General features: G+C 39.1%; 1 protein-coding gene across 3 annotated transcripts in view; it reads right to left on the bottom strand.

Moving 5' to 3' along the window:
• Positions 1–257: 257 nt before the first annotated feature.
• Positions 258–27,169, bottom strand: part of UGP3 (UDP-glucose pyrophosphorylase 3) — a 216,475-nt gene continuing 189,563 nt past the window's right edge. For 2 of the 3 annotated variants that reach the window (XM_089437165.1, XM_089437167.1), the window contains 4 exons: positions 1,119–1,193; positions 907–998; positions 612–774; positions 258–467 (listed from right to left, as the gene is read on the bottom strand). In XM_089437165.1, the coding sequence (XP_089293291.1) occupies positions 273–467; positions 612–774; positions 907–998; positions 1,119–1,193 (525 nt within the window). In that variant the 3' untranslated portion in view covers positions 258–272. The remainder of the gene's footprint in view (positions 468–611; positions 775–906; positions 999–1,118; positions 1,194–27,169) is intronic. The other variant, XM_089437166.1, reaches the window with a different exon arrangement.

Genomic DNA, 27,169 nt, shown 5'->3' on the forward strand with positions numbered 1-27,169 from the left:
GTATTACACATAATTATATTTATAAAACTTAACATATTTATTATTTAAATTTCATCATATTCATTTTATTATAAAGTTTAAAACTTTATATAGTGGATCAGTTTATATGGGCCGTTACACAATTTTAGTGGCTTGTGAAGCTTAGTAATTTGTATAGCTTCTCCTCCAAAGTTTAGCTCTTAGAATTAGCACAAAATGAAAGTAAACATGAGAAACCTTAATTAACAAAAAGAATAAAATTAGACAAATGGTGAGATCTGCTTGCTGTCAAATTAAGACATAAGATGAACCAGAGGTAAAGCATAATATATCCTTGTGGTGGACAGTGCTTTCAAGATTTGGACCTCAAATGGAATGAGAATAAGAGAGAAGTCCACAGGAATGAGAGAATGTTCCAACATCTTACCAATATTCTCATTAGTTACTCGAAGACGATGACCTTCAGGAACTTCAAAAATATGATTCCCCTGCAGAAAGAGTACAAAGCATTAGCCCCTTTCAAAAGTCCGATACATATCACAGCAAAGCTCTTATTAATGAAACTAAAAATATTCAGTACTTCTTGCAAAGCAAAAAACAGTTCTATAACTATAACCTCACTCTTATAGTACCTCTAGTACTACATCATATGCTTCAAACTCTGCATTTCCATGAAGCACAATCTTCACAGATTCCAATCTATGGACTTTATGCTTCCAATATACATTTTCTGAGCAGTTCCAGTCAACTCCTTTGTTTGAAATCTTAACATTTTGCAGTCTGCATCTTCCACACCTTAAACACAAAAAGGATTCAGCTAAAGGAGAAACATTTTTCATGGTAAAGGAAATAATAGTTTTTAAATAAATCAAGATAAGAAAGTCAATCTCCTGAAACTAGAGCCTGCAATTGATTGTTTTAGCTTACTGTTGTCCATACTGAAAAGTTGTTTCTTCATGTTCTGTCTCATTCACACAACCCATTATGTTTTCAGCTAAAACAGTTAGACTTCCATCTAGCTGTTTCACAAAAAAGTTGGTATCAAGCATTTATAACAAAATATCCGAGAGTCAAAATTTTCTAAGGGTAATAACATATAGCTTTATAAGCCATCTTGAACGGAACTAAGTAATGCAGACCTCCACATTCTTCCAATAAAATTCTGCAATTTCTAGTTGTAGCTCAGAACCTCTTGCAACAGAACCTCCATGAAACTGCAATCAAAGTTTCAGTGCATGTCAAATTAATGGAAATATTTTGTAAAACAAAATAGCCTAAAATCAAGGGTCAAGATTATCACTGAACTCTGCTACAATTTTCAAAAGCCAAGCTTGCTGAAGTGCCTGGACAAACTATTTTTGATGTGGAAAGGGCTTTACTCATCAATAACATAGCAGTGTTATTAAATTTTTAGTAACAAAAAGCAACTTTGCATAGGTTGAAATGCTCCAAAATTATAAAAATCAGCATAACATATATATGCAACAGGATTATTACTAAAGATGACTGTCGAACTTTACAATGTCTATCAATTCTTCAGTTAGTACTTGTCAAAGCAAATAAAAACCAATTCACACACACAAACCAAGAAATTGGGAACATTTTTTAGCACTTTTTAAAGCAATTCTAACACAATTCACTGATACAAAAGCAGAGGCATTGGAAATTTTACCATCCTTTGGGCAGGGATGTCAACTGGTTTTTCCCATGTATTTCTGTTGTTAATATAAGAAGCATTTTTTCAAGACAAAGCATATTTAACCCAGTTGATGTTATTCCCATCCTCTATCCCAAAGGCTTCAAAATATCCCTTATAATTGTGGTAAATTTGTAATAACCTTACTATCTCACACCACCTAAATCTGCATGTCTAAAATATTCAAGTTCAAGCAAGAGTGCGAACCTAGGGCAACTTGTTAGAAACCCTACCCACCAATGTCAACTCAATAAGATTTCCCTTCACTTTAGGCTGGCTATCATACAGCACAAGAGGAATTCTAGAAGAGAGGAATCTCGTACAAGAGAAAATCAGAAGAGGGTTTGGTGGTGGAGTTTACTGCCAGCACGAAGACCGAGTTAGGAGCAGCCATATGGCTGAGCCAACCAAGCCCACTCACAGCCATACAACAGGTTTTCTTAGATATACAAGGACTTTCCAGGTTTTATCTGGTGTAAAAATTCTGTTCTGGGTTGTAAATTTCTTCAGGTCCATTTTCCCAGTAAGGGGTTCCTCAATGTTCTGATTAATAAAGTGAAGTTCAATTGGAGGGTAAATTACTGTGTGTGAAAATTATTTTTTGTGTTTACTTCCAATGAAAATTTCTGAGTTAAAATTCTAGTGTAATTTTTATTCAATAGATTCAAATTTAATTTTTTAGGCTAATAATCTACTAAGAATATTAAATCAGATCTGGAATTAGAAGTTTAACATGGTATCAGAGCTTTAAACTCTGAAGAGGAAATCATAATTCTCAGTTTTTACAGCATATCTAGAATTCCAGCAATAAATTTTCTTCAGTAAATTTCTGATTTCAAAATAGCAGCAACCAATTTGAGTTTCAAGGACAGGTTGAAGGGTGCCTCTAACTACATCGCTTGGGAAGTGAGGGTTATATTACTTTTGAAGACGAATCGGGCAATAATATCGCCATTTTCAAAAAACCGCTATTTTTCGATATTATCGCGATTTTCGCAACACTGATTTATAGAGACTAATCCTAAAATATGAGCCACCCACATGCAATAAAACAACACTTTTATGCATAAATCAGACATAAAACCTAGTGACTACACTAGCCATCTAGGAGAGAGAGAAGGAAAAAGATATTTATGAAGTTTTATGGTGATTGTTGCCTCAAGATCTAGCAGGACTTGTGAGAGGCCTGACAATGAAAAAGCCAAAACAAGATGCAATAATGAGGTGGGTTGCCACTATCACCTCAACAATCCTCCTCCTACTATTTAGTGGAATTTCACCACACAGGAGGCTTCCCAATTTTCACCTAAAGGATAATCTATGTCAATTGGCTCAAGGTGATATGTATGAAAAGATAAGCAATGTACTTCTTAAATAGACAAAGGCACAATTCTTTATGTAAAGGAACAACACACCACAACATAGCCTTAGAAAATGCATGACACACCTAGGGTTTCAAGGTATAGTTCAACAAAGGAGTATCTAGGCATGCAAGCATGAAGAAAAGGTTTGCATAACGGTAAATTCAACAAAATGAGATGGAAAACCTTCAAGATAAGCCCTAAGTTGAAGCCTCATTTACGATTATAGTTTTGTAGGGCACAGATTACCTCAGGTTGATGATGTCAGCCCTATTAGGGAAAATTTCACCATGATAAGAAATATATTTGGAGTTTATAAGATCAATCAAGGTGAGATCAAGCCAAGATAGCCTCAACGTCTTCCGTTTAAAGGCCCTAATCGAATTCAGCCCTATGCCCTAGCCTTAGCAGCTTAGCTTAAAGGGCCTAAGAAAATAAAAAAAGGAGACAAGATGGAAGTTTTGATGAATTTTGACCACCACAAGGATCCCCGGTGCCTTTCCCTACCTGGGTGATGGATTCTTTAGGGATAAATTAAAGGGATATCAAATCTATGCATAGAGTAAGGGGGAAAACATAGTTTTCACTTGCAAACCCTAACTATATTTTTGTGAGGGGAGAAATTAATTGGAAGAAACCACTCTAGAAGGTCTTCTATGACATTCAAGGAAAATAGATTTAACATGCAATAATTAACCAAGATTTTACAATAAAAATATGCATTTAGACATGGTACAATAGAAAAACCCTAGCAAACATTCATCACATATAAAGCCATTAAAAATCTGCAACTTTACTCACAAATTTTCTAAACAATTGTCTTCTTTCGATCTCAAAAAGACATCTCCAATACATAAACTAGTCTCCCTGACCAATAGCTCCAAAAAGATCACATCTCCACAAGTAGCAAGTGGTAAAAAGGCTAAGACAAGCTCTCTAAAGGAAATCAAAATCCACAAATGATGATGAACAAATAGAATGGAGTGATCCTCCTTTTATAGGGGTCTATCACATCCATTAATCCAACTAAAAGCCCTGTAACAAGTTTGACTTTGAGTAGACATAAAGTAGATGGGTTACAAGACAACTCAATAACATAACAAAATAAAATATACCACTATTTTCCCACACGTGTGAACCAAAATGCCTCCCTAAGAACGTGCCCTTTTAGGGTTACTAAGGATCCAAAGGTGCAAAAACTCAGCTAGATGCATCTCCACCCATCACGATCAACCATAAATTGAGGAGGGGACCTCAAAACATCTCCATGTGTCCAAAAGTCGGCTCTGTGTACCCTACGTCATCTCCATGGATGCCATCTAGACAACGTGGTGCACTCACCCCAGTGTTGGGGCTCCATGAGGTAATACAAGCCCTCGCTAATCATCTTGGGGTTGATCATCATCATCTGGGCTCTGAATCAAGGCATGTCCAGCAAGCGATGTCAAGGCCAGTGTGGGGGCATGCTAGATGCACCACGTACATCATCAAGAATCCTCAACGCTAAGCAAAGTGAGCTTAGCATTATAGCATTTGAGGGTTTTCTAGGGTGTTAATCAACTGTCAGGATCATCAAAGTGCCCAACACTTTATTGTGGAAGGGCAACATTGCATCTGCAAGGTCATCATGCCCTCTAGAAGTGTAGTACAGCCCGGGCATCATGTGGGGTAGGGGTGGAATAGATCTGCCCTCAAATCAATAGCTGCTTTGTGCAAAACCACATGGCAAAACCATCTCAAACTCAAGTAAAAGCAACCACTTATTAAAGATAACAACAATAGATACATCATAGTGGACCATACTTCATTGTTAGGGGCATAGTAATACATTAAGCCTAAGTCACCTAACACAGGGACACTGGACATGCAAATACGAGAGTTAGACACGAGACACGGAGAACCCCCGGAACATGACACTAGGACATCTTATATATATATATATATATATATATATATATATATATATAATTAATAGATAGTACAAAAATTCTCATGATGATACAAATTCAATCATACATGTACATTGTAACATTATGCATACAATCATGATTCATCAATGATACAAGTTTACAACTAGCACTTACTACTACATCAATAACGAATATGATAAATTGACATTGGACAAACACAAGAATCTCATAAGCTGCTGTCGGCAAGCTATAAGCTATGCCCATAGCTCATCAACATCAAACTTAGCATCAGTACCACAACTGCTCTCTTTTGCATCCTCCTTCTCTATATCCAATGTAATATATGCATATGCCGATGTGGAGGATGACCACTTAAGAGTATCACCATCATCAAAAAGACTCCTAACTCCTTTGTCAGTCAATCCCACAACACCTAAACAATGAATGCAAATGGACAAATGCAACCCAATTTAGGCAAACACGTGTCCAAAAATTGTGATTCTCTCTGGACATGAATCAAACACATTCCTGACACGAATCCCAAACTTCAAACACGTGTCAGTAGAGAATCACGTCCGACACATTGGATTTGTGACATGTGAGGGGGAGGACGAATCTGGTGACTTAGCTTTAAACTAGGATCACCTTCAAATATATAACTAGACCAAGTCTTGTAAAAATGTTCCCTACCTTGTTAGAGGAGGCCAAGTAATCAACCCTATTAGGTACTTCTAGCCCCTAAGAGGAGGTGGAATTTCCAAGGTCAACCCTTTAATTAATATGTTCTACTAACATACATGGCAACGGAGGGGAACAACTACATGACTAAGTGCCATGACTAGGGCATCAACTAATGGAGGTCCATTTTGTTAATACCTGTAGCATCGGATGTTGTTCTAGTCTCAAACTTTGTGGAGAGGCTAAACACATGAAATCTCAAGAACCCAGATATTGTTTCTGGAAATTCCACCTAGAGACACCTCAATTAACTTAATTGATTGATAATTAAAAAATGCCAAAGTCTAAATTAGGGAAATCGATTAATTAATAGGAGTTAATTGAGAAAGATGAGAATTCTCTAGAAACTCACATGGATCGACTTAGAGATGATCTCAGCGATTGATGAGGATTCAATCGTGGTCTTTGGTGATTCAACAGGAGATTATAAGAAGAGGTCTATGGAGTTGAAGAAGCATACACTTGAGGTTGAGTTCCTTGGCAGAGAATGAGTTTCCTGATGAAAAGTGTAACTAGGTTTGGTCTTCATAATGACATGTAATTGTGATTTTTGTAAATGATGTAAAGAAGACAATTAAATTATTATTGGCTTGCTTCATGGGTTTCATGAGTAAGGGATTTTATTTTAGATGGCTCCCATTGCGAGCCTTTAGGAATTGTCAAAAGAATTAATGTTGTTGATTTATGGTAGCATCAAATGTGCTCTAAGCCTCAAAATTTGCAGGGAGGCTTGGGGACATGTATTCCACAATACCCAAAAATCGTTTTGGGAAATTCCACCTAGAGACAGTTTTATTAACATAATTAATTATTTTTAATGGAGGCCCAATTCTAAACTTAGGGAATTAAAATAATTAAAGGGTATTAATCTAAACTGTGGGTGAAACTTCTAGAAGAAGACAGAGAATGAGTCCAAATGATCTAAGCCATTGATTAGAATGTAACCTGGGTCGTTGGTTCTCAACTAGAGGATTATAAGAAGGACTCCGATGGGCATTTGGAAAATACACCAGGCAGATACTCAGTTACCCAAGTAAAATTGATTTTCTCACTGGTCGAAGTTCGGCAAGAGGAAATTGATTCAGAGGGAGAGTTGTAGGTGAGGAGGAGAGAGAGGGTAGCAGCATCAGTCGGGAGTGCAACAGCAGAAGACACAAAGAAGAGAAGGGACAGTGCAGACGCTGTCACACAGAGGGACAGCGCAGAGGTTGATGCTGGGACTGTGCAGTCCTCGTGCAGAAGCTCACGTAGTGAGAAGCAAAGGGGGCAGTAGGTCCTCTCCTAGATTAGAATCTCACTGTGAAGTGTGAGAGAATTATCAGTAAATTTCTCACAGAGATTTCTCTTCTATTCTACTGGTTGTATCTTGTACATGAGATTTTTGCTGAAGATTAATAAAGAAACCCTCATCTGCTACACCGATTTTCGCGCATTGGGTTTTTCCGGGGACAATTGTCCAAATATAACTGTCATTGTGGTTGTACTTGTGCTAGTATTTTTCCTTCCATTTATTTTCCGCAGTATTTTAATTGTGAAAGCTGCAATAGAATTTATTTCGATATTTGTCGTAGAATCACTGTGAATAACTTATTTCTGAGTTAATAAGTAGAAAAAATAATATCAGTCACTGCAGTTGGATTTCTATCTAGAAATTTTCACATGGTATCAAAGCACAGATTGTAAGTAGAAGAGCTCAGAAGTAGAGAGGAAAAGGATTTCAAAATTATTGTAGAGGCAGCAATTCGAAACCCCAGAGGCAGCGCAGTTTGAAGGCCAAGGAGGACGAAGTTTTGAGGAGAAATCGATTTCTCTGAGTGAGTCAACAAAGAAATTCGATCTCCAGATCGAAGCTTACCAGAGGCAGAAGGGAGCAGCGTATTTTTCCTTGCAGAGCAGATCTTCAGCTGGGACGCAGATATTTTGCAGCAGTTGTTGGGGTAGAAAAGCATCAAATAGGAAAATAGCACAAAGAAGGATGGAAAATCAAGATGTCTCTAGATTATCTTCTAGATTAGAAGAAGAATTTGCATGCTTGGCAAGTTCAGCATCAGCAGATGTTTGGTACATTGATAGTGGAGCTTCAACCCATATGATTGGAGTACGAGAATATTTCTCGAGCTATCAAGAAGAGCAAATGGACTTCCAGATTACTATGGGAAACAGAACAAAGTGTACTCCAGTAGGGAGAGGCACCATAGCATTTCAAACGGACGTAGGAACCAGCATCCAAGCCACTAATGTTTTGCATGTGTCGGTTTAGGAATGAATCTAATTTCAGTGTCCCAATTACTGGACAAGGGATACAATGTATACTTCATTGGAAAGAAAGTATATGTCAAACATCCAAGCTAGAAGAAGAAGAGACAAAATTGGAGCTCGAGCAACAGACTGTATAGGTTGCAGCTCGAGTCTCCAATGGCTCTAATAGGCAACAATCTTAATGGTGAAAAGGAACTGAATGAGCTATGGCACAAGTGAATGGAACACTTACACCATGGAGCACCAAGGATGCTCAGAGAGACTGTTATAGGAGTTCCAGTTCTTAGTACTGAGCATGATGATATATGCAGAGGATGCGTACTAGGGAAATACGATAAAGTAGCTTTTTCCAGGAGTAAAAACAAAACATAGGGTGTATTGGGATTGATACACTCAAATATATGTGGTCCAATGTCCACAAGAGCTCTTAGTAGTGGCGAATACTTCTCACCTTTATTGATGATCACTCTAGGAAAACCTGGATCTATTTCTTAAAGACCAAGGATGAGGTCTTTGATCGGTTCAGAGAATTTAAGGCTCTCGTTGTGAGCATGACAGGGAAAACGATAAAGGTATTGCATTCAAATAATGCTGGAGAATATACGGACAAAGACTTCACAAATTTCTGCACAAAAGAGGGCATCAAAAGAGAATGGAGAGCTCCATATAATCCGGAACAGAATGGAGTAGCAAAGCATAAGAATAGAACTATTGTTGGGGTGGCAAACGCTATGTTGTATGATCAGGATTTGCCTAGATTCTTATGGGCAGAAGCTTGCAACACAGCAATGTATATGCAGAATATAACTCCTCACATAGCTTTGGGGAAGAAAACGCCCAAAGGTGTTTTCATAGGGAAGAAGTCGAAAGTCAGTCATCTCAAAATATTCAGAAGTGTGGCATATTGTCACATTCCAGACGAGAAGCGTAGTAAACTGGCTCAGACTGCAGAAAAAGGGACCTTGTAGGATATAGGGAGACCTTGAAGGCATACAGAATCTACATTCCTAGCAACCGGAAGATTATAATAAGACGGGATGCGAAGTTCATGGAGGATAGAGCTTTCAAGAAATCCCGAGAGATGCCAGCAGAAGATCAATCAATAGATATTCCTTTAGTCCAGTAGCAGCAAGGGCAGCAAGGAGGACAAGTTGGAGGATAGACACCTGAAACTAGCACAGTGACCAGTACCAGTATTTCCTTAGAAGAAGGAAATCCAAGTAGTTCTAAACAGGTGGAACGGCGGGAACAGGAGGGGGATTTGATCGAGCCTCCCACCACCAGTGGTAGAACCAGTAGAGATATACGACAGACATTGAAGGACACAAAGGAGTTTATCGGAGCTCCTAGAACCGAAAAAAGGTAGCGTAAACAGCCTGACCAGTACCAAGCCTTGGTAGCACAGCTTGAAGAACCCTCTATCTTTCAAGAAGTCTTACAACACCAAGTATGGGTGGATGCCATGGTAGAAGAGTATAGTTCTATCATGACGAATGATGTCTGGGAAGTGGTACCTAGGCCAAAGGATAGATCAGTTGTAGGATCAAGATGGATCTACAAGATCAAGTATGTTGCAGATGGCAGTATAGACAAGTACAAGGCTAGGTTCGTAGCAAAGGGGTACGCACAAAAAGAAGGAATAGACTATGAAGAGACCTTCGCCCCAATAGCCAGATATACCTCTATCAGATCCGTTATATCCCTAGCAGCTCAAATGGGATGGGAGATTCACCAGAGGGATGTCAGGACAACATTCTTGAATGGGGTAATAGAAGAAGAGGTGTATATAGAACAACGTGAAGGCTTCAAAACTCATGAGAAGAAAACTCATGTATGTAGGTTAAAGAAATCCTTGTATGGGCTCAAGCAGGCACCTAGAGCATGGTATGGTTAGAATGATAGTTACTTGCAGCAGTTGGGATTCGTGAAGAGTGATGTTGATCCCAATCTCCACTATCTAATGGTGGAGAATGAGCCACTCATTCTAGTATTATATGTGGATGACTTGTTTCTAACAGGGTCATCTAAGCTCATAAAGGACTACAAGAAGAATCTTGAAGTAGAATTCGACATGAAGGATATGGGGTTGATGCATTATTTTCTAGGGTTGGAAGAATGGCTGAAGGATGGGGAGATCTTCCTTGGACAAGGAAGATATGCTACAAAGCTTCTAAAGATATTCAGAATGCACGATTGTCGGCCCATGGCTATGCCAATGATCACCAACTGGAAGAAAATAGATGCATCAGGAGACAAGGAGGTGGACCCCACCTTGCAAAGACAACTCATTGGGTCGCTCACGTATCTGGTCAACATTAGGCCAAACATTTATTTTGTTGTCAACACCCTCAGTCAGTTCATGGTGGAACCTAAAAGGGTACATTGGGCAGCAGCTAGGCACATTCTTAGATTTGTGTGTGGAACAGTCGGATATGGATTGAAATACACCCGAGAAGATGACGTCAAAATGAATGGATTCACAGAAGCGCAATGGGAAGGTAGTTCAGTATACTGGAAAAGTACCTCCGGGTATTGCTTCAGCATTGGATCAAGAATGATCTCTTGGTACAGCAGGAAGCAGAAGTCGGTAGCTCTAAGCTCAGCAGAAGCATAATATATGGTGGTCAGCACAGTTGCGTGCGAAGCTATATGGCTTAGAAAACTACTTCTGAGTCTGTTTAGGAAAAGGATGGAGGCGACCAGTATTTTCTGTGATAATCAGAGTTGTATTAAACTCTCTGAGAATATACTATTTCATGATCGGTCAAAACACATTGATATCGGATGTCACTTTATTAGACACTGTGTTCAGCGTGGGACATGTTGAAGAAAGTGTAACTAGGTTCGGTCTTCATAATGACACATTCCATTTTAAATGATGTAAATTATATCTAGCAAAATATTTCGTAAATTTGAGTCATGGGTTTCATGCTCAAAATTTGTTTGTAGTAGCTCCCATTGAGAGCTCTAGGCTAGGTGATAAGTTTGTGTCATTAATGTAAATAATTACACTTGTAAAGTATATAGTTTGTGTCTTCAAGATCAAGGGCAGAACCATGGTGGAATGTCTCCTCCAAGTTCAAGTACAAATGGCTAGTAAAAGTATCCTCCAAGCAAAGATCAAAATGGCATTGTAATTTCCGCAAAAATGTATTATATTCATGTCGGCTAAATCATTATGTAAAGTCGGCCTAAAGACAAGTCATGTCAACCTAATGATCAGTGTTAAGAAGACTATAAAATTTAAATAAGGGCCTCTCCTCACTCATTTGACCACACTCACAACACATCAATTCGGTCTCTCTCCTATGCGAAGAAGTTTGTCTAAGGGTGCGAAGAAAGGGTCAACTCAAGGAACCGCAGGTCAACAAGAAGAAGGTCTGTTCTGCCATCTATAACCGCAGGAATTATGTCCACACATGTGAGGCTAGGGCATCATCCTATGTGTTCTCATCATCAAGGAAAGAGTTCGATCTTGGGTTCATTTGAAGGGCAGATTTGTTTGAAGAGCAGAGACAAGTAGAACGAAGGTTTAGGATGGCTAGAAGAGCCCTAAACCTCTCACGCGTGTGAAGGTACAGGTCACAATTAGGGCTGCACTACAGTCCTAGGTCATCTTCATGATAAGGGTTGATTTGAGGCCTAAAGAGTTCGGTTGTTGGTCTAGAAGGAAGCTCCAAGCATAGTGAGGCAAGGAGGAGGCTACAAGATCAAGTAGCTCACTCACACGTGGGAAGACAGTGACATTTTCAGGTCTGCTGCAAGGGTTGCTGATCAGTCCACATCAAGGAAGCAGATCATCTTGTTTCAAGGCAAGCGTTGAGGACAACAGCTGGACAAGTGAACTATTTTGGACAAGTGAAGCTTGGAGGAAGGAGGAAGGAAGAGGGAAGCTAATTCATCCATCTATAGTTGCAGATCTGATCCATGGAACAGCAGGTCAGAGGACAGCAGTAGCAGAAGGTTCTAGCCTTGATCTTGGAGACACTTTGGTCAAAGGGTCTTTGTATGGGTCTTGGAAATTTTGTCAAGTGAAGATTCTATAAGAAGAATTACCGTGGGTTTTCCTCTCAGGTTGGAGAGGTTTTGCCCTGGCTGCTGCCTATATCTTGTGTTATTGTTCTTTTGCTTATTATGCATGATAGCTGGTTGATGAAGTTAATAAACATACACATATGAAAAGATCTTGTTTGAATAAGGAAAAAGATAAAAATACTTCACAAGCAGTTATCTAAGATAGAGAAATCATTAACATATCAAGCCCTTAGATTTCTCAACATGGTATCAAAGCAATGGTAGTACATCAAGGAAGGGCTGATAAAGAACATTAAAGAAGAGGCAAGGCAGTTGAAGTTGAAGGCAAAGCTAGACTCAGATCCACATTCTGAAACTCCAAGATCTATCAAAGAGAAGACAAGATCTACTTCGGGCAGATCTATACAAGGAAGGTATCAAGAATCCTCTCACTTCAGTTGAAGAGCAGATCCTCAAGGATAAAATATCAGGTTCCCTAGCATTCAAGGATAGACAAGCTTCCTCAAGCTCATACAAGGCAGCCATCAAAATTCAAGCTTCAAGGATCATCACATCAAGTAAGTATCTTATTTATTTGAGCAAAACTAGTCTTGGAAAAGATGTCTTCTTGCAAGGAAAGCAATAAGTTAGTTGGAGTTGCCAACTTCCTTGCTTGGAAAAAGAGAACTGACCTCAATTTGAAAGAACAAGAAGTTATTGATCATGTACAAAAGAAAATTGTTGCTCCTACTGATAGTCAAGAATTGGCTAACTATAACAAAAACGAAGTTAGAGCTCAAAATATTCTCATAGAATCTATCAAGGACTCTCTGATTCCTTGAGTAGCCAAGCTTGAAACAGCCAAGGAAATCTATGACAAATTGATAGATTTGTTCTCCGTCAACACTGCAGGAGAAGGAATCTCTTTAAGGAATGAGTTATACAAGATGAAGATCAACAAAGAAGAAGGTATAGCTCCATACTTCATAAGGGTTTCTGAAATAAGAGATCAGTTGCAGGAATGAGGAGAAATCATGTCTGATCAAGAGATGACTACTATAGTGCTGAATGCACTACCTGAGGAGTGGGGAAACTTTACAGCCAGCATATGGGCTAAGAAGGATGCATCCTCACTCAATGATCTGTGGGCAATATGCAAAGTGGAAGAAGCCAGATTAAAGGCCAAAGAAGATATTGCAGTTGGATCCAAGGAGGAAGCATTTGCTGCCAGGTTCAAGAGAACAGGAAAGTTCAGAAAGTTTGAGAGATCTGGTCACCAGCGACATCCCAAGAAAGACACGTCGAAGATTCAGTGCTTTGAATGTCACGAATATGGACACTACCGAAGAGATTGTCCCAAGCGAAAGAAGAATGGCAAGAGGAAACATGAAACAGCTCATGTCGCTCAGGAAATACAAGACAATGAAAAGAAGCCGAAGAAGGAGGAGCCACAGGATCTTTACTATGATTAAAAGATCGCCTCCTGTTTTCTTTCATAGGTCTTAGTTAGCAGGTTGCGTAGCATTTAGTGACAAGTTGTGATTCATAAACGTTCTTGTGTGTTGTCTAAGTAACTTTTTTAAGAATGAACTAATTATGTATTCCGTACCATCCTTGGATGAACAATTGATGTATGAGGACATGTTGAATCCTCTGGAAATACTGTTAATGGTTATGATTAAAGTATATTGTATTTCTTTATGTAAGGATTCTAGGAAGGAATGAAATTGCTATATGTAGGAAATTCTAAGATGAGAACACTTTGGTTCTCCGAATCTTTAAAGAGTTTTTACATGCAAATATCCTCTGTGAAGAATCCACGTTCATTCAAGTCAGAACGATGGTACCAAGAGAACCTATAAGGATCAAGTCAACTCCGTTGCAGGTCAAAGATCCCTCAAGAAGTCTGATGCAAGAATCATGGTATGATTCAAGACAAATGAGGTATGTATACTTGTGTTTAATATTATAATATCATGTCATATGGTTGCAGGTAACATGGATCAAGCATGATCAACAGAAAAAGGATCTCCTCCTTTGAAAGGATGTAGGAAGGCTTAAGTCACACCGAATGAAATCAACATAATATGTCCTCATATGGAGTATGAGGTAGTTGATTACAATTAAGGAACTCTAATTGGAAGCTCCTGGGAATAAAAGGTATGAGGATGGTAAAGATCGTGAAATATGCAACCATGATGAAGACAATCAACATCCAGAGAAGCAGGAAGATTTGACTAGGAAATCTCCTGAAAAGATATGGAGACTCTGATGGAAGTCTGAAAAGATGAAGACCCTTGACTACAGATATCTTTGGGAGATATGTCAACATGTATGCAGGGTGTTGATACCTACAAGAAGATGTCACTGGAAAAGGCCATCACCAAAAAGGTAATATGTGATTTGTTTTTGGTTTCTGACCTTTTGGGATAAGTCTGGGTATGTGTGCAGGGCCATGGTAAGAAGAGTTGTGAAGGATGTCACAACTATGTACCTTATGATCTAAAGTAAACATCGTTGAAAGAAAGGCGGAGATAGATGGCCCTATGAAGAAAGCTCCAGATGCAAATCCAAGGAAGATACTTTCCAGGAAAGAAGGAATGACATGATGGAGGAAAGTGATGGATGGTTGAACCCTACACATGAAGAAATTGATGACATCGAGGTCTTGGATCATCAGCCAAAGAGAAGACCCTAAAAAAAACTGATGATAGAGTCCCTGTTTAAGAGGGAGCTCTGGAAGGTTCCTATGAGTAAAGGAACATGAGTAAGTTTCTGAGTAAAGCGAAACTTGGAACTCATCCCTGATTAAGAGGGAGAGTTAGACACAACATTCTTGTCTTCTTTGGAAGAAAGAATGGAGGACTGTGTAATCAGTTGGTATCTGACACTCTTTGAGCATGTGGTAGGACATCCAAGATAAGAGTGGGCAAGAGGACCGATATTCTTGAGGGTTGGGAACCCAAGATGAGAATAGTCCTAGTAGGGCATACTCGGAGAACACCTGGGTGGGTATGACCCTAAGAGAGACAATGATGATGTGTGTCTATCAGTCATTGGTCTCGCCAACATTGTGCTCTGATCTAAGTGAGAGATAGAGCTATTAGTCAAGGCCTTGCTATATGAAAACAATGTTGGTTGAAATGATGCTATAATAGATGGATTGCAAATCCGATCTTCTTATGAGAATTCTTCTGTGAACTTGAAAAATTGTCCAAGTACCATGTATGTATGAATACCTCCCTAGTTAAGAGGGAGTGTTGAAGAAAGTGTAACTAGGTTCGGTCTTCATAATGACACATTCCATTGTAAATGATGTAAATTATATCTAGCAAAATATTTTGTAAATTTGAGTCATGGGTTTCATGCTCAAAATTTGTTTGTAGTAGCTCCCATTGAGAGCTCTAGGCTAGGTGATAGGTTTGTGTCATTAATGTAAATAATTACACTTGTAAAGTATATAGTTTGTGTCTCCAAGATCAAGGGCAGAACCATGTGGAATGTCTCCTCCAAGTTCAAGTACAAATGGCTAGTAAAAGTATCCTCCAAGCGAAGATCAAAATGGCATTGTAATTTCGGCAAAAATGTATTATATTCATGTCGGCTAAATCATTATGTAAAGTCAGCCTAAAGACAAGTCATGTCAGCCTAATGAGCAGCGTTAAGAAGACTATAAATAAGGGCCTCTCCTCCCTCATTTGAACACACTCACAACACATCAATTCAGTCTCTCTCCTATGCAAAGAAGTCTGTCTAAGGGTGCGAAGAAAGGGTAAACTCAAGGAACCGCGGGTCAACAAGAAGAAGGTTTGTTCTGCCATCTATAATCGCAGGAATTTTGTCCACACGTGCAAGGCTATGGCATCATCCTATGTGCTCTCATCATCAACGAAAGAGTTCGACCTTGGGTCCATTTGAAGGGAAAATTTGTTTGGAACAAAGACAAGTAGAGTGAACATTTAGGAGGGCTAGAAGAGCCCTAAACCTCTCACACGTGTGAAGGAACAGGTAACAATTAGGGTTGCATTACAGTCCTAGGTCATCTTCATGATAAGGGTTGATTTGAGGCCTAAAGAGTTCGTTTGTTGGTTTATAAGGAAGCTCCAAGCATAGCGAGGCAAGGAGGAGGCTACAAGATCAAGTAGCTCACTCACACGTGGTAAGACAGTGACATCTTCAGGTCTGCTGCAAGGATTGTTGATCAGTCCACATCAAGGGAGCAGATCATCTTGTTTCAAGGCAAGTGTTAAGGACAACAGCTGAACAAGTGAACTATTTTGGACAAGTGAAGCTTGGAGGAAGGAGGAAGGAAGAGGGAAGCCAATTCATCCATCTATAGTTGCAGATCTGATCCATGGAACAGCAGGTCAGAGGACAGCACTAGCAGAAGGTTCTAGCCTTGATCTTGGAAACACTTTGGTCAAAGGGTCTTTGTATGGGTCTTGGAAATTTTGTCAAGTGAAGATTCTATAAGAAGAACTACCATGGGTTTTCCTCTCATGTTGGAGAGGTTTTGCCTAGGTTGCTGCCTATATCTTGTGTTATTGTTCTTTTGCTTATTATGCATGATAGCTGGTTGATGAAGTTAATAAACATACTCATATGAAAAGATCTTGTTTGAATAAGGAAAAATATAAAAATACTTCACAAGCAGTTATCTAAGATAGAGAAATCATTAACATATCAAGCCCTCAGATTTCTCAACAAGGCAGTACAATTGCAGTACGTATCCACAGGAAATCAAGTAGCAGACGTACTCACAAAAGCTCTAGGAAGAGCTAAGTTCATCCAGTTCAAGGAGCAGATGGGTAAGGTAGAGAATCCGTTTTAGTAGCAGAAATAGATGGTTTCTCAGTTATTGTACAAATGCAGTGTTGGCAGTGGCAGAGTCAGCAACACTACAGATGTAGCATTTGCACAATATTTGGTGGGTAGTGATGTCAGACATCAGCAACGCAGAGGGAGATGTCACAGAATAGAGTGATGCTTTAGCAGGTTGCATTACTAGAGCACATTCCTTGCTAAGAGGGAGTGTTGATTTCTGGTAGCATCGGATGTGCTCTAAGCCTAAAAATTTGCAAGGAGACTTGGACACATGTATTCCACAATACCCAGAAATCATTTTGGGAAATTCCACCTAGAGACAATTTTATTAAAATAATTAATTATTGTTAATGGAGGCCGAAGTCTAAACTTAGGGAATTAAAATAATTAAAGGGTATTAATCTAAATTGTGGCTGAAACTTCTAGAAGAAGAAGAAAAACAAGTCCAAATGATCTAAGCCATTGATTAGAATCTAATCTAGGTCATTGGTTCTCAACTAGAGGATTATAAGGACTTTGATGGGCATTTGGAAAATACACTAGGCAAATACTTAGTTTCCCGAGTAAAATCAATTTTCTCACTGATTGAAGTTCGGCAAGAGGAAATTGATTCAAAGAGAAAGTTGCAGGTGAGGAGGAGAGAGAGGGTAGCAGCATCAGTCGGGAGTGCAAGAACAGAAGACGCGGAGCAGAGAAGGGACAGCACAGAAGTTGTGACGTAGAGGGTCAGTGCAAAGGCTGACGCTGGGACTGCGCAGTCCTCACGCAAAAGATGATGTTGTGGGAGCAAAGGGGGCAGCAGGTCCTCTCCTAGAGTAGAATCTCGCCGAGAAGTGTGAGAGAACTGTCAGTAAATTTCTCACAGAGATTTCTCTTCTATTCTGTTGTTTGTATCTTGTACATGAGATTTTTGTTGAAGATTAATAAAGAAACCCTCGTCTGCTACATCGGTTTTCCCGCATTGCCTTTTTTCGGGGACAATTGTCCAAAAATAATTGTATCATTGTGATTGTACTTGTGCTAGTATTTTTCCTTGCATTTATTTTCCGCAGTATTTTAATTGTGAAGGCTGCGATAGAATTTATTTCAATATTTGTCGTAGAAACACAGTGAATAACTTATTTATGAATTAATAAGTAGAAGAAATAATATCAGTCACTGCAGTTGGATTTCTATCTAGAAATTTTCACAAATGTCATGTATGAAATGTATATGATTCAATAGAATGGTCTAATAGCCCCTCCAAAGACAAGCACAAGTTCTCCTCTTAAAGTTAGCCTCAAAACAGAAAGAAGAACTCATGTCGGCTAACCTAATGAAGACACGCCTATTCAAATTCATAGGTCAGCTCATTTATATGAGAAAAACCACTATATATAGGTGTGAAGGGTCTTCTCATTTCTATAGAGGACAAGTTCGGATATTTCTCTGTGATTTCGAGTGAACAGTCAAGAGAAGTTCGGATCACCCTCTGAGATTCGAATGACCATTTCATGAGGGAGTTTCGGTGCCACACAGTTCCGTGAAGGCTACAGTTCAGTGAGAAGTCAAGGGAATTCAGATCCCTCTGAAATTCGGATCACAGTGACAGCTAAAAGATAAGAGACAAGTTTGGACGTCAAGGTATAGAAGGAACTTGAATAAAGGGATAGCGAAAAATTTTTCTAGGCTAATCACAGAAACAGAATTTCGAATCTTTGAAATAAGGTCTCGGTGCTACACAGTTCGGACAAGTATATATTACATTTTGGTGCTTTGTATTAGCCACAGTTCGATGCTAGCTCTATGTTATGAAGGAGCTATTGTTCAGTGATATATCACAGTGTTTTAGTGTTGCTACAGTGATAACATTTTGGTGACAATATAGCGATGTGCTTCGATGCCATCTCAAGTGTGTCTACAGTTTGTTATGCTCAGATAGCAGATGATCTCAATGCAAAGAAGGTCGAAGTGGAAGAGGAGTCAAAAAGAAAATTGACTGGAAGGAGAACTTGTGTCTTGGTCTTGGAGTGGAAAATAGGTCAAGGGTCTTGGTATTGGTATTCGTGAATAGGAATCTCTATAAGAAGAATTTTGTGCGGGTTTTTCCTCTCAAAGAGTGAGAGGTTTTGGCCCTAGCTCATAGCCTACATTCTATCTCTTGTCTATTTATGTTCATGCATTAGTAGTTGTTTGATGAAGAAGAACATTAATATCTAAGTGAAGAAGATCCTAAACTAAAGTTGTAAAAAGCACTCACAAGCAATTACTAATCAAAGAGAAATCACCTAATTGATGCCCTAGATTTCTCAACATTTCCAAACTGCAGCGATTCAACAGAGAGAAGTTTAAGCCAGAGAGAAGACACGGAAATAGTGAGGGGCAGAGAGAACTGTTGATAATATCGGCGATATATCGGCGATATTCGAAAATATCGCGATATTTTCGGCAAAACAATATATCGCCGAGAAAATATCGCGATATTTTCGGTTTTGAAAATATCGCGATATTTTCAAAATATCGGAAAATATCGGCAAAATATCGCGATATTTTGAAAATATCGGCAAAATATCGGCTATATTTAAAAATTTGAAAAAATTATTTTTTATGCTTGCCGATATTTGCCGATATTTTACCGAGATTTTTGCCGATATTGCCGATAAGATATTTTCTGGACCCTTGCCGATATTTTGCCGATACCGATATTTTCAACACTGGCAAAGAGAGTGAGTCTAGAGGAAGTTTTCCAATGCCAGGGAGTCGACTACAGGAGGGTCGAGTTTCCTCAGTGAGGCTGTGCAAGGGCTATGCAGGAAGCTTTAGATGTAGAATTCAATTTAGCTAGAGAGAGGGTCAATTCAGTTGCTAGAGGTCGAGATAATTTTTAGAGGGGCTAGAAAGTCATTCTCAGAGACTGAGTTGGGTAGGACAGCTTGATCAACACAGCTCCCAGGCAGTGCGCGTGAGGGCTTGTTGATTTCTGTAGCATCGGATGTGCGCTTGCCTCAAGATTTTGTAGAGAGGCTAAGACACATGCATTTTCCAATACCCAGAAATCGTTTGGGAAAATTCCACCTAGAGATGATTAAATTAAAATAATTAACTTTCTTAAATGGTTCCCTAAGTCTAAACTTCGGAAATCTGGTTAATTAAAGGGTATTAATTAAATCAAGTGTGGATCTTCTAGAAGAAGACGAGGATCAATTCCCAGTTAATCTTAGCCCTTGATTATGTTTTAATCTTGGTCGTTGGTGCTCCAACGAGAGATATAAGAAGGAGTTCGATGGGCACTTGGAGAACACATTGAATGAGAGATCAGAGATTGAAGTTCTCAAGAGTAGCAACGTTGAGTTGTCAGAGTGAGATCGAGCGATCTTCTTGAGTTGACAGGCAAGGATAGTAGTCCTAAGGAGAGTTTTCCAGATCCGGAGAGTGCAAAGCAGAGAGGGCATAGAGCAGTTTAGTGAGATAGCACAGAGCCACGCAGAGGCAATGTAAAGCTTTAGAGGGTGTTCGAAATCCAACTAGGAGAGTCAAGATCCAGTGCCAGAAGCCGGGGTGTGAGACCGGACAGCCAGAAGATCGAATTTCTAGATAGCAGGAGATCAGCAAAGAAGGTGATGCAAAGCCCAGCCAGTGTGACGCAGATCTGCATAGGATTGACGTAGAAGTTGCAGAGAGGCAGCGTGGGGCCAACCAACCAGCCCCTAATCAGTGTCGGATCTCCTGAATGAGTGTGAGATTTTTCTCACTAGCTCTTTGCTAGCATTTCTCTGTATTGGATAGCCAGTTTGGGCATCCAACGATTTGTACTCAGATTTACTACTGCATAATAACTAAAACCCTCAACTACTGCACCGGTTTTACCACATTAGGTTTTTCGGGGGACATTTGTCCAAAAAACAATGGTGTAATTGTGTGTGTTTATTTCTCTCATGTGCAATATTTAGTTTCCGTAGTATTTATTTTGTGTAGGTTGTAGTGTATGTATTTTGATATTTGTTGTAGAAAACTGCAAGTAATTTGTTTAAAGGAATTTAACAAATAGTAGAAATATCATCAGTTTACTGCATTAGGAATCGGGTAACCAATTTTTCATAGGGCTTGCACAGAAGGCAGATGCAAGGGTTCGATCAACCCATTTTGTGCCAGTATTTAGAATTGAATCAGTGTCGAGTGAGGTAAGAATTGTCTCACTAATTTTTGTGGCCAGATTATCTTGTAGGGTGTTGACCACTACGTGTCAACTACCCATAGTAGTACACCCCTTTTTTCTCAAAAGGGATAGCGCTTGATCGACCTGTCCGTGCCATTCGACTATCATCATCGGCCGGATCATGTCATGTTGTAAACCCAATCTGCATGTGTAAATTGTAAATAATCTTAGCAGAACTGAGTCATGTATGTAAATTGCCTGGGAAAACCTAATTTTCTAGTGATAATCTATGTTCTGGAAGGTTTTTTGTCTCACCGATCCATGATCGGCAGAGTTTTCCTTCAGCCTAACCCCAAAGCCAGAATGGATTTTGTCATTAGAATCTTAGAGGAATCCTAGTGTGCTTTGAGTCTATGTAAAATTAATTTGGAAATAATTCTAACTATTTGGTTAGGTTATTGCAAATTGCTTGATCTGCTAGATTATAGTTGTGTCGCAGAACTAGGTGGTCTATGAGGGTCTATGTCAAATGGGATTTCCCCCTTGAGATGTAAAATTGTAAAAGTCATGATGTAAAGCAGTGTTGATAATATCGCCGAGATATCAGCTATATTCGGAAATATCGCAATATTTTCAGCGAGCCGAAATATCGCCGACCAAATATCGCGATATTTTATGGGTTTGAAAATATCGCGCGATTTCCGATATATCGCCGATATTTCGGAAAATATCGCGCGACAACGTAAAATATCGCCCGGTGACTGTGAAATCTTTCCGCGCGGCCTATAAAATTCGATTTTTGGTTTTTTTCATGTCATTTTGTTTTTCTGAGCGCTGGAGAAGGAATGTGGTTGCTGCCAAGGAGGGTTTGAACGTTCCATAGCCATTATTGCCAATTCGCCACCAAGAACGAAGATTTCTCTAAGCTGCAAGTGCCAAGAACAGTGAGACATCTCATTCTTCCTTACAATCATTTTGCTTGGTTTTTGTTTTCCATTTCAAAATGCAAGGGTTTTAAATTTATCACCATAGTGTGCACTGTGTAGGAGAGAGATGCATTGAAACTCTTTGCAAAACATAGTGATTCTCACTGCTCAAAACAAACATATATTCCAAAGTTCAAACATTAATTGCTACATCTGTTTCAAAAGATTGCACATGTCATCAAGGTTTGTCACTATGTTTTCATTGTTGCCATCATAGATCACTGTTAGTGTCAAATTATTACCACTGTTAAGAAACTCTCCATGCCACTATTATGGCCATACATCATCATCGAGTTACTTAGAGGATCATTGTTGTCAGGCCTCAGGAGAGTCAAGCTCACTGTGATGTGTCACATCTATATCAGGCCTGTATCATTGTCAGGTCATCATTAGGTTCATAAGAAGTTAATAACTAACCATCTAAATGGGGGCCGTTTGGAATTATCCAAAACATCAAACAGGTCTTCTTGAAACAAATGTGGCACATTATAATCTTTCAATAAATCTGGTGCAACTTCACCGAACTACACAAGAGAAATGGTGTATTAGCAATACCACACATATTTTATAGAAAATAACTTCATATCACTGTCAAGGTAATACAAATACAAAAGAGGTCACTGCTAGGAGGTCATTGCTAGGAGGTTGAATACCGAGGTCTAATAATGCACCTAAAGCAGTGGTATAACTATAATTATTAATTACGTAACAGTGATATACAGTCACCTCATTTCCTTGGCATATCATTTGCATTGTTAGGCTCTTTCATTGCTTGGCATCTTTGGTTAAAGTGGCAATTACTGCATGATACAAGCTCACTGCCCTCTTAACTTTTAAGTCTGCTCTTTTTTTCATGCCCATTGCAAAATTGCAAATTTGCAAATAATGTAGCAAAAAAAGTTAAAACTGTTTTTTTTTTCAACTTTCTTATGCACCCTCTTATTGCCATTTTTCATTCACATTGCAAAAAATGCAAATAACGTAGTAAATTTTTTTTAATGAGGTTGTTATTACTTATTATTTTTTCATTTTGTGTTGGGGGGTTTAATGCCAATTTTTTGTTTTTTTTGTGCCCTAGGTTTGAATTAGTTCACTACATAGTACAAATGTCAAATATGCCAAAAGCCTTGGACCCATTTTGGGAGTATGGGGAGGCTGTTGGTGGGGCAAATCAGGCATATATATCATGCAACTTGTGTGGGACCAAAATGTCAGGAGGGATTACACGATTGAAATACCATCTGGCTAAACTCTCTGCATATGATGCAGATGTGATGCCTTGTATGGTTTCTAGTGCAGAGGTTATACAAAAAGCTCGTGAAGCAATTGCTGAACAAGACAGAAAGAAAGCTGCTAAGGAGAGGCCAATGGTCTCAGATAGATAGCTGCTAGTTTTATTTGTTTTGCAACTTTTGCTACATATAAGTTTATAACTCATGATGATGAAATACTTTTAAAGTTTTATATATGTGATGTTGTTTTGTTTCAGTCCTTGATTGGACAATTATCACTATCAGGGATCAGCAGGATATGTGATGTTATTTTGTTTGAGTCCTTGATTGGACAATTATCAATTTATCACTATCAGGGATCAGCAGGATATGTGATGTTATTTTGTTTGAGTCCTTGATTGGACAATTATCAGGGATCAGCAGGATTTGGTATCGCCTTTGAAGTTTGATGTATCATTTCTATTTGACATCATATATATCAATGCCTTCTTCATATTTATGTGCCAATGTGTTTAGTTCATGTTGTTATTGTTTTATATGTTTAGAAATCTGAAAAAAAATATATATATATATATATTATGCATTTTTTATGCTTGCCGCTATTTGCCGATATTTTGCCGATATTTTCGCCGATATTGCCGATAAGATATTTTCTGGACCCTCGCCGATATTTTCCCGATACCGATATTATCAACACTGCTGCCAACACTGCATTTTCACTGCAACTCCACATCTATTGTTGTTGCAACTGAGAAGCATCCTAAAGACTGAATCAACTTTGTTCAGTATGATGCATCTGTCACCTGAGTCCTGACTAGTACTAGTATCTGCACTGTCACAGAAGAATTTGCGTTGTTGCTGACTTTACAGTGTTGCCAACTCTACACTGCACTCCTCAACATCTGACTACTACTAGACTCTGCATCTGTCACTCTGGCATCTGACTCCATCTACTGCCACTAATCCATCTTGCTACTGAATATTGTGGGCCCTTGTAGCAAGGTATCGATCCAAGAGGTGGACTTCTTCAAGAACCCTACCCATCTAGCACACTGGAGTCTCATACTCCTCCACCTCCTGGATTTGGTGCCCAACTATTTCCTTTGAGCCTAGTCCCTGGCTAGGACCCTTCCTTTCTTTGCAACCCACACTAGACAATTCGCACTTCCCCTGGTACCTGTCTCTGGCAATTGGAAGTCGAACTGCTGCCCAGTTCTGCATTCTAGCTAACTCGCATGGCCACCTCTGGAAATATTGTATGGCAATTTCTGCAAAGCTACAAAATCTGCGAAACTCAAAAGCTACAAAATTAAACCTGAAAATCTTTCTCGTCGCTCAGTTGTTGGATCTGCTACTCACACTCCCTTTTGGAGTGAGAAGATCTACTCCCAACTATTGTCGATCTGCAAGGAAAATCGAACTTCTTGAAACTAGAAGTTCCATGAGGAAAATTTTCCCTCTGTGTGTGCTCTTCTTCCTTCCACCCGATGCTAGCTCTGCTCTAGCAAACTGTTGCAAAACAACTGCATCTAGCTAGAAATCTGCTCCTCAAAAATGTTGGATTGCTCCCTCTGCCTTTGGAATCCCTCAATCTGAAGAGATCGAATTTTTAATTTTTCTGTCCCTCTTAGAAAAACCGAATCTCCTCAAGAAATTCGGGCTCGTGGCAAAGTGACTGTGTTGCCCTCTAGGGTTTTGATCTGCTACCCACACTAAACATCGAAACTATTCCTTTCTTCGCTACCGATGTCTCTGGTTGATCATCTACGCTCTAATACCATGTGAAAATTCGTAAACCCGAAATTTTGTTGCAGCAACTAGAAATTATTCTCCTAATTGTTAATTAATTTTAACAATTTATTTACTCTTTCCTACAACAAAGATTGAATAACTCACACTGCAACCTACACAAATAAAATTGCGGAAGAATAAACGCTGGAAGAAATGCTAGCACACACACATAAAATAACATAGTAATTTTTGGAACAATGTCCCCGGAAAAACCCAACTTGGGAAAACCGGTGCAGTCGCTTAGGGTTTTATTATTATGGAGTAGTGAAATAATCTGAGTACAACTGGATGTCGAAACTAGAAATCCTACAAAGAAAAATTAGCAAGAAAAATTTAGTGAGGAATTTCCTCATTCCACGGGAAAATTCGTGCACTGACCTCAGCTCAAATTGAGTCGTCCAAACTGGCTTTGCACAGTCACATCTGCACTCAGCTCGGAACAGCTTCTCCTCAAGTCGTCTGGTTTGCTACTGTCTGGGAAAATGTCTCTCCTGGTCTCTAAAACCTCTGCCTAGCTTCTGGCACTGAAACTCTGCTCTTCCCAGCAATTTCGAAATTGCCTCTAGAGGCTACTGCGTTGCTCTGTGTCAGCCTCACTGTGGCTCCTCTACCTCTCTGCAAATGCACTCACCGGAACTGGAATCCTTCCTTCGGCTTCACTGTCCTTGCCCCTCTCTCACTGCTTCGATTTCTCTGGCTCTCTCTCCGGCAACTGAATGTTGCTACTCAGGAAATCGATCTGCTCATGAAATTGAACTGCTCAAGTGATTTCTCCAAGCCCCATCGACTTCTTCTTATAATCCTCTGTTGAGACTTCAACGACCAAGATTAGATCTTAATCGATGGCTAGGATTAACTTGAAGTTGATGTGTGTGAGTTTCTAGAACATTCACACCTTGACTTAATTAATTCTGATTCATTAGTCATATTCCCTAAGTCTAGACTTAGGAAATATTTAAAAATTGATTAATAATCTAATTAAGTCATTTCTAGGCGGAATTTCTAGAAACGATTTCTAGGTTTTGGAGATCTCATGTATTCTAGCCTCCAAAAAATTTCGTGGCTAGAACACATCTGATACTACAAAAACTAACACGGTGAGGCAGGAATTGTCACTCTAATTTTTGTGGCCAGATTATCGTGTAGAGGATTTCCAGTTTTTGGGCATCCAAATGTACTCAAAAATTCACTGCAGCATAATAATAAAAACCCTCAGCTGCTGCACTGGTTTTCCCACATTGGGTTTTCCGGGGGATATTTGTCCAAAACTAATTTTGTCAATTTTATTGTGTGTGTGCATATTATTTCTCAGTTTCCAATTTATTTTTCCACAACATTTTTATGGTAAAAATTGCAGTTGTGATTTTATTCATTATTTGTCATAGCAAATACACTGCTTAGCAATTAACCAGTTAGAAGAATAATTTCCAGTTGATGCAATAGTTGAAATTTTCACACATATCTTGAGTGTACAGATGTAAAGGAGGGAGAAATTGTGGAGGCATGAGTTACCCCTTTCCTCAGCTGCTGTTTCCACCCCCTGGTGTGCATTTTACTTCTTTTTGATAATGCTTTTATATGGAGCATAGCAAAAGGGTCCAAGCTTGTTTTCCGTGTGATAAAATTTACATACCCCTCTAATACGAGTCAACTTCTTGCTCATCAAGGTTGGGACATGCAAGGATTCCTTATGATGAGATGCATTTCTAAAACATCACCTCCCAAAAATGGAAACGTCGACCGAAACATTGACTGAAATGCCATATATGTTTATATATATATATATATAAGGAAATTTATAAATAAGTGAATAACACATTATCTTGCAAGAAAAAAGGGAATAAGACCCATAGATGACAATTTAGAAGGAAAACCAAGTATATATTAACTGTCATAGATGATTACATAATGGTTGAGTTTCTGTCAAGTTTCAGAGTTTCGGGTACGGGTACACCCCGAAACGTTGGGTTCCTAGAAGTTTCGTGCAACATAGATTTTGGCCTTTAGTCTAGATTCTTCAATCTTGCATAGTGACCATAGATCCTGGAATGGAGTAGCTTCTTTCTTCCCATAAAAACTTGAAGTAAAGTTACCCCACTCCTCCGGTAGTGCATTTAATACCATTGTGGTCATTTCACTATCAGACATCACTTCTCCTAGATCTTGCAGTTGATCCCAGATCTCAGATATCCTCATAAAGTATGAGGCTATTCCATCTTCCCTAGACATCTTAAGCTTGTAGAG

Source organism: Pinus tabuliformis, chromosome 5_2 (genome assembly GCF_031772625.1).
Source record: "Pinus tabuliformis cultivar Carrire ecotype Pingquan chromosome 5_2, CPIR1, whole genome shotgun sequence".
Taxonomy (NCBI): domain Eukaryota; kingdom Viridiplantae; phylum Streptophyta; class Pinopsida; order Pinales; family Pinaceae; genus Pinus; species Pinus tabuliformis.